At 39.0% G+C, this 10,770-nt stretch overlaps 1 protein-coding gene across 1 annotated transcript in view; it reads right to left on the bottom strand.

Moving 5' to 3' along the window:
• Nucleotides 1–1,303: 1,303 nt before the first annotated feature.
• The window catches only part of elovl6 (ELOVL fatty acid elongase 6), a 112,287-nt gene continuing 102,820 nt past the window's right edge, over nucleotides 1,304–10,770 (bottom strand). Inside the window, exon 4 of the mRNA XM_043697776.1 lies at nucleotides 1,304–3,418. Coding sequence (XP_043553711.1) covers nucleotides 2,991–3,418 — 428 coding nt within the window. The 3' untranslated portion in view covers nucleotides 1,304–2,990. The remainder of the gene's footprint in view (nucleotides 3,419–10,770) is intronic.

Below are 10,770 nucleotides of genomic sequence, written 5' to 3'. Positions count from 1 at the left end.
GACCACCATCAGACTCCGACACACATGCTCCCACACACTCACATGCATCAAAGACTTAGACCACCTTACACTGACAACCCCCCACCCCAGACAGACAGACAGACACACAAACACATTTGTGGGCTGAATTTGTACTTGCAGAGTTACATTGTACTTTGCTCAAAAACTGCATGCATCCATGTAAGACTCTGTTAATTCACTATTTAGATTAGAATCAGTCTAAACATTATGGCACAGACAGGGAACACAGGGGGGCTAACACCTTCAACATATTATCTGGCTGACACCAATTGTTACAGTTAACCTGAGAATGTAACTTTTTAAAAAAAGTTTTGTAGTTTACATATGGAAAGTAGTGAAACTATCATAGTATTCTAACAGATGACAGACTCAAAAACAATCAAGGTATTTTTCAATGTATAATTTCAGTGACATCACATTGTAAACTTTTGCTATAAATTGTCTTACAATTGTGTCCTCCACAACTACCTGATAAAGGAGTGGCGCTCCGAAAACTAGTGCTTCCAATTAAACCTGTTGGACTATAACTTGGTGTTGTGCAATTTTAAACTTTGTACACCCCAGTCCAACAATGGCATCTCCAAATCATGAGAAATATTGGAATAAGACAACGGAAACTGATAATTTCCTTATTTGCGTGAAAATCTGATGGTAATTTGAACTGTTTGCAGAAAATTGAAATAAACTCTAACTTGAGACTGATGTGTCAGTTTTAAGACACCTCAATCACTACTCTTGTGTGGAAGATGAAGAGATTTGGGCATTTCTCACCCAAAATTCTTCAATCTTTTAAACTAGTAAGTGATTTGTGTCCAGATTAAATTGTTCCTGAATAATTTAAGAAGTTTAAAGCCCACACGTGCACATCCAGGGTATATTACCATATAATGATGATCACAGAGGAATACTTTACAATTTTACATTCACCAATCACAGGTAATTATGTAAGTTGTGCTATCCAAAGGGGCCACAACTAATTCAGCGAAGTCCAGGGTTTGAACCAGCATTAATTTGAGGAAGTGCAACTCAATTACATAGTGGAAAAAATCTGAACCAGCCAAACAAATTTCTTAGTAAGACATGCAAGCACAGAGATGTTTTAAGTTAAGAACCTTAATTATTTTTGCAATCATTTGCTGAAATTTTAGACTTTTTAATGAATTATTTTAAAATCCCAAAGCTTTAACAAAACAACAGGTGCAATTACTTAGCTCAAACTACTTTTAATAATCTTGGTAGGATATATAATTAATCCTGAATTAAAAGAAGTAAAGCTGCCAGAAACACTTTAGAAATATTTATTATTAGGTGTTACAGCATTGTCAGTTGATAATTCACAGCAGGGTACATTACTTTGGCTCTGAATCAATTGTTTTACCAAAAAACACAGCTCAAATTTGGAAAGCCTGTATGCCTGATAAATGCCGATGTGAAGATTTTTACTTTAAAATTATGAAAAATCATGTCTTAGTTTGTATATTAAAGGTTAAATAATCTCTCTCAAAGCTTCACTGCCCCAGAATTTATTTACATTGAATCATTTAACCATAAGACCACAGTATCAAAAAATACAAGTAAAAATATCTGTAAAAGTATCCCAGGCTTGTTTATATAAAGATCTTCGTAAAACCCAAATTCTATAATGTGTACATAGATGGTCCCATCAGCCTTTTTTGATCAATTAAATTTCTTAAATGCTTAAATTTCTAAAACAAACTGTTTTAGATTGTTGTAGTAGTATACAAATACCCACAGCTCTCAAATTTTATAAACTTAAAAGAGTAAAGATGAAATAGCAAAGAAAGAGCAGAAACATCATTACTTAAAATTAGAATTTCTGAAATAATGGCAAAGAAATGCAAACAACTAAGTAAGCAATTTAGCTTGAGTGAAACTGAATGCACTCTGGGAAGGTCGAGTAGTTTGGGAAAGAACCAATGTACTTGAGCAATTTTAAGTGCCTCAGAATAGAAAATAAGTAGAGAAACTGAAAACCAAGAAAAAAAAGCCTTGGTTCTTACATAGGCTTACTCTCAATTGACAAGTGAGTGAGGCAGATTTTTTAATTTACCATATGTAATTAACAAATGTACACTGAAACCATTCCATATGATGTTAGTATTTTCATTAATACATTTGCATGAAACTCTTTGTCCTCCATTTTATATTTAAGATTAAAATAAGTTAACACCCATAGACGCAAGAATTTCAATGAACATACTAACGAGGTTGCTAATATCAAATAGTTTCATTTCAATATTCAGGAAAGAAATAAGGGAAAAATAAAATCGTAACTGATTTTTTTTCCTGCAAATGTACATCTAAAATGTGATAATGTTTTGACTTTAGTTAAATCTGCTATTTCTATTAGGAATAATAACATTATAATTCAAATAGTAGCTTTTAAAAGACCATACAAAGTACAAATGCAAATGCTCTCCAACATTGCATGTTCAAAAGAAAAGGGGTATTTCTAAAGGCAGAACACTTTATTTTTTATGATCAGAGGAGATGATCAGGGTCAGGAAGATGCTCATAATCTTATCAGTGCAGAATCTTTTATATTTGAATAACGTAAAAAAAATATTTTTTTTTTTAAAACCATTAATTTTTTTGAAGCTTTTGGTTCTTCTAGCTGCCCTTGAGATTCAATACTAATTGGCATAAACCATTAAGCTCATTTTTGTACCTCAGTTGATCCAGGATTTTAAAAAAAGTCAGATCACTAACCCCCGTACTGACATTTAACAACTGATACAGTCCACATATGCATCACATCACCTTTTAGCACACCTAAAGGAGTGTCTGTCTTACTATTTGAAAATTCTAAGGATGATCTCACTGAGGTGTCATGAGCTCAAATGGATTAAACCAACCTAATGAACACAGGCTGCCATTTTGAAGTACTCAATACATGTCACTGTGCCTGTGACTGATGCCCCTGAGCTGTGGCCTCAAACCATCCAGTTCTAGTTGGCCTTCAGTGTTTTCCTGGTACTGTTGCTCAAATAGGCCCCATGGAAAAACTGGCAGAAGAGGACAAAGTAGCTGAGGTACATGAGGGAGGACCAGATAATGTTGTGCATGTGTGATGGGCACTGACCCTGCTGCATCCATTCATACACCAAATAGTTAACAACGCAGCCCAGTACCATCTGGGTGATCTGTGTCATGGTGATGAACATAGCAAACTTGCGTGAGACTCTGAAGCCAGCTGCCCGCAAAGCATAATAGGAGTACATGACAGCATGCACACCATAGTTCATTGTCATAAACCACCCTCCTCCAGCCACCATGTCTTTGTACGAGTACCAAGAGTAAAGCAGTACGGTAATATGGTGGTACCAGTGTAGGAAAATGAGCTTCTGCTTCCGCAATATAATGAAGAACGTGTCCCCTAAAAAAAAGAAACACTTTCGTAAATAAAGCTAATTTCATTGTGTAAACCTCGTTTCTATTGTATAAGAAGTTATGCTGTGCTAATTAACGTACATTAATAATGCTTGCTCCAGGAACACGTTATTTATCTTTTAGCTTATTTGAATGGGTTAGAATTCACCATTAACCACCAAGATTTACTGTTTCAAGCAGCTTAAGAATTGATTACTTAATATTTGTTCAGTACAACACCCAATCCTTCAAAGTCCTATTTTCGCAGAAGTACAATAACTGAAGATAGTCTTTTTAATTAAAAGTACTAACATGGCATTTTAAAAACTTTTTTTAAAGTAACTGACTATTACAGCTGTTGGATAGAACAGAACTCAACTGTCTTGCACTCATCAGGACAATTCACAACAACACCAATTTAAGGTGAAAATCACATTTTATACTGTATGACAGGAGAATGCTGTTTGGCAAGTAGACTCTAATTGGTGGAGGTGCTGCTATGGAAAATGCATCAGCCAATGATGATTAAGAGTTAACTCCCAAACTTTGTTTAAATGTTAAACCAAGTAGGTTGATTCTGATTGGTCAATGCGTGCCCTAAGAAATGAACCAGCGAATAGCTATCACCTGTTTTACTGTTTTGAAATTATACCTCATACCCAACATACTCCTTGATGCATTTAGTCTTTAGAAATGTATTTTTTTCTTAAATATATTCAGTGACTTAGCCTCCACTATCTTATGTGCTAGAGAATTCAATAGTCTCACCGCTGAGTTTAAAAATTTTGCATCTCAGTCCTAAATGATGTATCCTGTATGCAAAGACCATGAATCCTTGTTCTAGACTCCCACCCAAAAAGAACATCCTCTCTGCACCAGTTTACCCAGCTCTTAAAATTATTCTTGCTTCAATGTGAATTATTGTCATTCTTCTAAATTCCACTGAATATAGGCCTAGTCAATCCAACCTCTCCTCATACAGCAAACCTGCTGTCCCAGAAATCAGCTTGATGAACTCACTTTATGGCAAGCACATCTTTTCTTAGGCAAGATCAAAACTGCACATTATCTCCAGGTGTGGTTTTACCAAAACCCTGAACAGTATTTTTGCTCCTCTACTTGAAGCTCCTTTCAATGAAGGAAAAGATATCATTTATCTGACAGTGTGATATTGACACAAGGCAAGCTTCATCACATTGGAGTCAACACTGTCCTAGACCAAGATATCAAGACAAGGCGAGAACCTTGCACCATCCTCAGCCCGAGGGCCCAAGCAACTGATTCATTTAGGACAGCACGGCAGCACAGTGGTTAACACTGCTGCCTCACAGCGCCAGAGACCCGGGTTCAATTCCCGCCTCAGGCGACTGACTGTGTGGAATTTGCACATTCTCCCAGTGACTGTGTGGGTTTCCTCCGGGTGCTCCGGTTTCCTCCCACAGTCCAAAAATGTGCAGGTTAGGTGAATTGGCCATGCTTAATTGCCCGTAGTGTTAGGTGAAGGGGTAAATGTAGGGGTGTGAGTTGTGCTTCGGTGGGTCGGTGTAGACTTGTTGGGCCAAAGAGCCTGTTTCCACACTGTGTAATCTAATCTAATCTAATCTCAGCCTCAACATGTAGTCCCCAGCACCACAGATATCAATAGATAAGCACACAGTATACAGCAAAGGCTCTGGACACCTACAAAAACCTAGGGATAATTCTGAGGAGGGGTATTCCAGACCTAGCTGTGTTCCTAACCATTCTGTTCCAGTCTGTCTGTAATGATGGCAGCTGCATGACAAGATGAAAAATGGCCTCAGAACAAGAGTCATGAAACATTAAACCCATCTAACCAATGCCCAGTCAAACTGAAGACATCATTGAAAGTGTTATCAACACAAACTATATCAAGCTCCTCACTGAAAGTGAGGCAGCATGGAGGTTGGGGGTGAGCCCTTGTTGGTTGCAAGCATGCCCCAGTGGTGAGGAGGGGAAATGCATGGGAACATAGACAGTAAGCATGTATGACAGCGAAAGGGGTGGGGATGTAACACCTGCTAGTGTGGGGTGTAGACATAGACAACAGCAATGGTAGCTGGTATGCCGAGCTGAAAGAAAAAGGTGGATTTACAAAAAATTCCAAAAGACAAAAATTCCAAAAAGTTTTCAGCAAAGCTTTAAAGTCTAAAGCATGCATTATCTTCACTTGTCAGAATGAACCTCTGCAAAGCTAATGCAAATCCAAAAGGAAGGAAAGCTTAGGCTACTATAGCTTAGATTCAGTGGCTGTATATGGATACAACTGGAAACAGATTATACCCTCAACACTTACATCCAAATCATGTGTGGAGTTTACATGTTCTCTCTGTGTCTGCGTGGATTTCCTCTGGATGCTCTGGTTTCTTTCCACAATCCAAAGATGTGCAGGTTAGGTAAATTGACCACGTTAAATTGCCCACAGTGTTGAGAGGTGTGTAGGTTAGGTGCATTAGTCATGGGTACACGTAGAGTAATAGGGGAATGGGGCAGAGTGAGATACTCTGAAGAGGGTCAGTGTGGACTTGCTGGGCTAAAGGGCCTGTCTCCACATTGTAGGGATTCCATGGAATTTGTTCCTATTAGAACCTAGATTATTTTCTCAAGCAACTCTGTGATAGCAGCTAATGGGTCTGTAGTTACCTGGGTGCATCTTAAAAATTTCTTTTACTGGATGTGAATTACATTAGCATTCTACAGATGAGCTACTAAAAATAAGGGCTAGGGCAACAGTAGCAGCTTTAACAAGAGCCATTTTAAAAATTCAGTCTGCTTGGCCAGCCAATAAGCTTAAGAGGTTTTTACCGGTTGGCCTAAGCACCTGGCATCGATTTACTTTCACTGTGGTTAAAAGCGATGTTTAAGATTTCCTAAAGAATTATCATTCATAAAGTTTAATGAAGATTCGGACAAATGTGGGAAACAAATCAATTGTTGAATCAAAAAGGTTTTGAGGCGATTTCTAACCAGTAGAAATTTTTGTTTTTGTTTCGGACTTCTAGCATCCACAATTCTTTGGTAACTTTGTTTAGAATGTCTGAACTTTTATTTTAGTAATGGAAATAGTCATTTCAGTTACATGAAGAATCAGAGAACTGTCAAAGACTGCAAAGTACTGTGCCTTTGGAGGATGTTAAGGATTGGTTAGGAAGGCCTCACTGGGTATGGCAGAAATATTATAGAGTACATAACCCCTGGGGTTGAGATAGTGGGCTGGAGTAAACTTTGGCACCAATTCATGACCACTTAAGGGTCTCCCCCTTACATCATTGGGATTTCAACCTCAGTGAAAGTAAGTCAATGCCAGATGCTTCGGCCACCAGTAAAACCTCTCAAGCCTCGTGGCTGGCCAAGCAGACTGAATTTTAAAAATGGGTCTTCTTGTTAAGGTTCTTTTTTTTAGTAGCTCATTGCAATCTGCAGAATGCTAATCTCATCTTTTAAAAGAAAATGATAAGATACACCCAGATAACTACCAACCCATTAGCTGCTTAAGATGTTTGAGGAAATCATCCAGGTTCCAATAACAATGAATAACTTGGATTCAAGTGTCAGGGGTACAGTCTGTAGACCAGATACGATCTAAGTGTTAAGACTACACAATTGCCTGCCTCAGGTTAATTTTGATTGAGAAAAACTGATAAAATCAGCAGGATTCAACATTTTAACATGTTTCACAGAAAGTGGTAAATAAAGTTTTAAAACAATTTGAACAACTAGCTACATGGGTAATGCCATGAAGTGATAGCTGGAACAAAGAGGTACACTCAGGGAACAATGGATTACAAGAAATGCGCCTTTGTATAAGACTTCAGTCGGGCCTCTTGGAATATTGTGTCAGAGTTTGCTTTCCTCACATAAGGAGTGATGTCAAAGCTTTGGAAAAGTACCAGAAGGCCCACTGGGCTAATTTCCAATAGAAAGCATCGACATAGGCTAAAGGAATTGGAATTCCACATGAGAGAGAGAAAAAAAGTATTTTGAAGGTAATGAAAGGATAAGTTGTGTTCTAGTTCATAGTTTATTTAGTTTAGGGAGAGCCAGGGGTCATAATTTTAGATTATGCAAGTCCAAATATAAGGTAGGTGTCAGGAAAGGTTTTATTTTCCCTAAGAATGAGTAACCTTTGTGCACCTATCTCCTGCAGTGGTAGTTGGTTTGATGAAAGCCTTTTAAGTGAAAATTGAACTTCTTACTGGGTTGGGCTAGCCATCACCTCTTAAAAGTAAAAAAATCTAATCTAATATAATCTGGTGATTGCTGAAACTAGTCTTAATGGGCTGAAGAGGAATCTTCCGGAATATGTGACCTCAGATTGGCCCTAAGTTTATGTCTGATTTCTTGATTTGGCAAAGATATCACATTGCCTGAGGGGCAAGAATTGTGATACACAAGGCTTTGCAGTTGTGTTCAGACAGGTTAGATTGACCTGGGCTCTTGGCCTGTAATTGTTTATTAGGGTGTTCACATCATATGAGAATAAAAATATTCTGGAAGCACAAAGCTGACACAAAATCCAAGTAGTGTGAACTATGAGGTGAATAGGGATAGGCTTCAAGAGAATCCAGCCTGGCTGGTGGAATGGGTAGACACATGGCAGATAAAATTTATCCAAATAAACTTCATGACTTTGTGTCATTCATTTCCTTAACTCATAACATTGCACACTGGATGATTATTTAAATAAAAACAGTAAAAGCTTCAAATGAATCTGCCTCAACACACTTCCAGGAAATGCATTGCAGACCTGGACTATTCATTGCCTTAATAAAAATATTTCTCACATCACATTTGCTTCTCCTGTTCTGTTCTCTATACTTGTCCTATGACCCTCAATGAGCTGTACACAAACACCAAGGTACCTCCTGCCCCTACACCTCCCTATTATACCCCGATTTTATATGGTCAGTCCAGGTTCTTCTCACCGAAAAGCATCACCTTACATTTTTCAGCATCAAAACTTCTCTGACACCTACCCATCCATCCAGCAACATATTTATGTCCTTTTCAAATTCTACAGGCAAGGGTCTCAATAACAACCACGAGGGAGTTCCACAATGAACTGTCCTCCAGCCAGAAGACTATCCATTTACCATTACTGTTTTTATCACTCAGCCAATTTCACATCCATTTTCCTACTGTCCCTTTTCTATTATGCGCTTTAACTTTCCCATAAGTCTTGTATGTGGCATTGTATTAAATGCTTTCTGAAAGCTCATATACATAACAGCAGCATTACACTTATTTAACCTTTGTCACCTCTTCAAAACACTATGTTATTTAGACAGTGTCCATTTTAGATGTCCATGCTACCTCTTCTTAACCAGCCCACCTTTTTCCATGTGACTACTAATTTTATTTCAAAGAATTGCATCTAGAAGCTTCCCCAAAGTTAAAGCACCCCATGATACCTACTCATCTGTAATTTTGCTGCAGATGCTTTCCTCTACATCCTTCCTAATTGTTGGCAACAGACTACGCAAAGCAATACATTTTCACCCCTTTTCTTCCTTCACTTTAGCCAATTTGATTGTTTCCTTGAACACTCAATCCTTTGCCAGCTCTCAATGCGGAACTTAACTGATATTGCCCCCCCCCTTCCTTTTCTATATTTTCCAAAACCCTGTATTTTTAAAAATATTAACCTATTTTTCGAAACAAACTGTGCAGAGATGATATTACACGCCTTCTGGAGGAGATGGGACTTGAACCATAGAGTCCCTCAGTCCCGGGATGTATCACAGGAAGGTCCAAAAAAACAGATCCCTGTAGCTAGGAATGTTTAACACTCAGCCTTGCCCGTTCTTGAGTCGTGACATGTTTTGGCCATGATATTACATTTCACCATGGCAATATGCATATGTATTTACTATACACCATGCATTCACATACACGCACAGTAACCATGATTTAGAATTCATTACTTACTCCGTCTTTCCGACTTCACCAATAAACTTAATATTTTCTATCTGTCTCAAATCCTTTATAAATGCTGGTATTCTTCTAATTTTTCTCCTGGTTCCCACAACCCTGCTAAGGTAGGTTAAAGCCCTATTAACAGCGTAAGAAAGTCTACCCAAAAGGAACCAGTCCCAGCTCTCTACAGATGTTAATCATTCAGCTTCTGCAGGTGCCATCTTCCCTCGAGCCAGTCCCAGTGTTCCAAGAATCAAAAGCTCACCATCCTGTACCATCTTACCAGCCACATATTCATCTCCCTTCTTTATTTCTGTGCAAGTGACACAAGAGATAAGCACATTTGAGGTCCTAATTGCTAATTTACTATATAAGTTTGTAAATTCCGATTCCCACCCAAGCAGTTGGTTTCATTTGGACCAAAAGCTCAAGCTGTTCATCCTCCCCAATGCAAATGTCTTGCAGCAAATGTTAGTACTACCACTGGTACAGTGGTCGTACCCCTACACCAGGACGAAGGCACTCAGGTTCAAGTCCCATCTGCTCTAGAGGATGTGTGATATTATCTCTGCACAGATTGATTTGAAAAATAGGTTAATATTTTTTAAAATAATGGGTTTTTGGAAAATATACCATCCTGAAATCACATGTATGCCACAGAAATGCCCATTTGCTCTCAAATTAGTGAATCTACTATCACTATTGCTCTTCCCACCTGCTTCTTCCCCCAGCACAGCCAACTCATTTGTTGCGCCACAAACACAGTTCTGACTGCACTCCCTTGAGGAACCAGCATTCGGGCCCGCTTTAAAAACAAAAAAACAATCTGAGAGCTGTGCCCAGGACTGTCTGCTTCTCTTAGACTACCATTCTAATTCGGTATCCAAGCATTTGAGGTGTGGTGCAAACACCTCTTTGTATGTGCTGTCCATATAACTGTCAGCCTCATGAATATACCAGTTTACTTCAACTGCCACTCAGGCTTTCAAACTACAAATTTCTGAAGCTGTCCGGCTTGCTGCAAATTGTCATCGAGAATACTGGTAGGGTCCATGACTTCTCATTTATTACAGCTGAAAATGTGTTGCTGGAAAAGCGCAGGTCAGGCAGCATCCAGGGAACAGGAGAATCGACGTTTCGGGCATAAGCCCTTCTTCAGGAATGAGGAAAGTTTGTCCAGCAGGCTAAGATAAAAGGTAGGGAGGAAGGACTTGGGGGAGGGGCGTCGGAAATGTGATAGGTGGAAAGAGGTCAAGGTGAGGGTGATAGGTCGGAGTAGGATGGAGGCGCGGAGGCCAAGAAGAAGACTGCAGGTCAGGAAGGCGGTGCCGGACTGGAGGGATCCAGCTGAGACAAGGTGGGGGGAGGGGGGATGAAGAAACTGGTGAAGCCCAAGTTCACCCCCTGTGGTTGGAGGGTTCCCAG

This window comes from Chiloscyllium plagiosum, chromosome 1 (genome assembly GCF_004010195.1).
Source record: "Chiloscyllium plagiosum isolate BGI_BamShark_2017 chromosome 1, ASM401019v2, whole genome shotgun sequence".
Lineage (NCBI taxonomy): Eukaryota > Metazoa > Chordata > Chondrichthyes > Orectolobiformes > Hemiscylliidae > Chiloscyllium > Chiloscyllium plagiosum.
The sequence above is the reverse complement of the archived record's forward strand: the minus strand, read 5'-3'. Positions and strand labels throughout refer to the sequence as shown.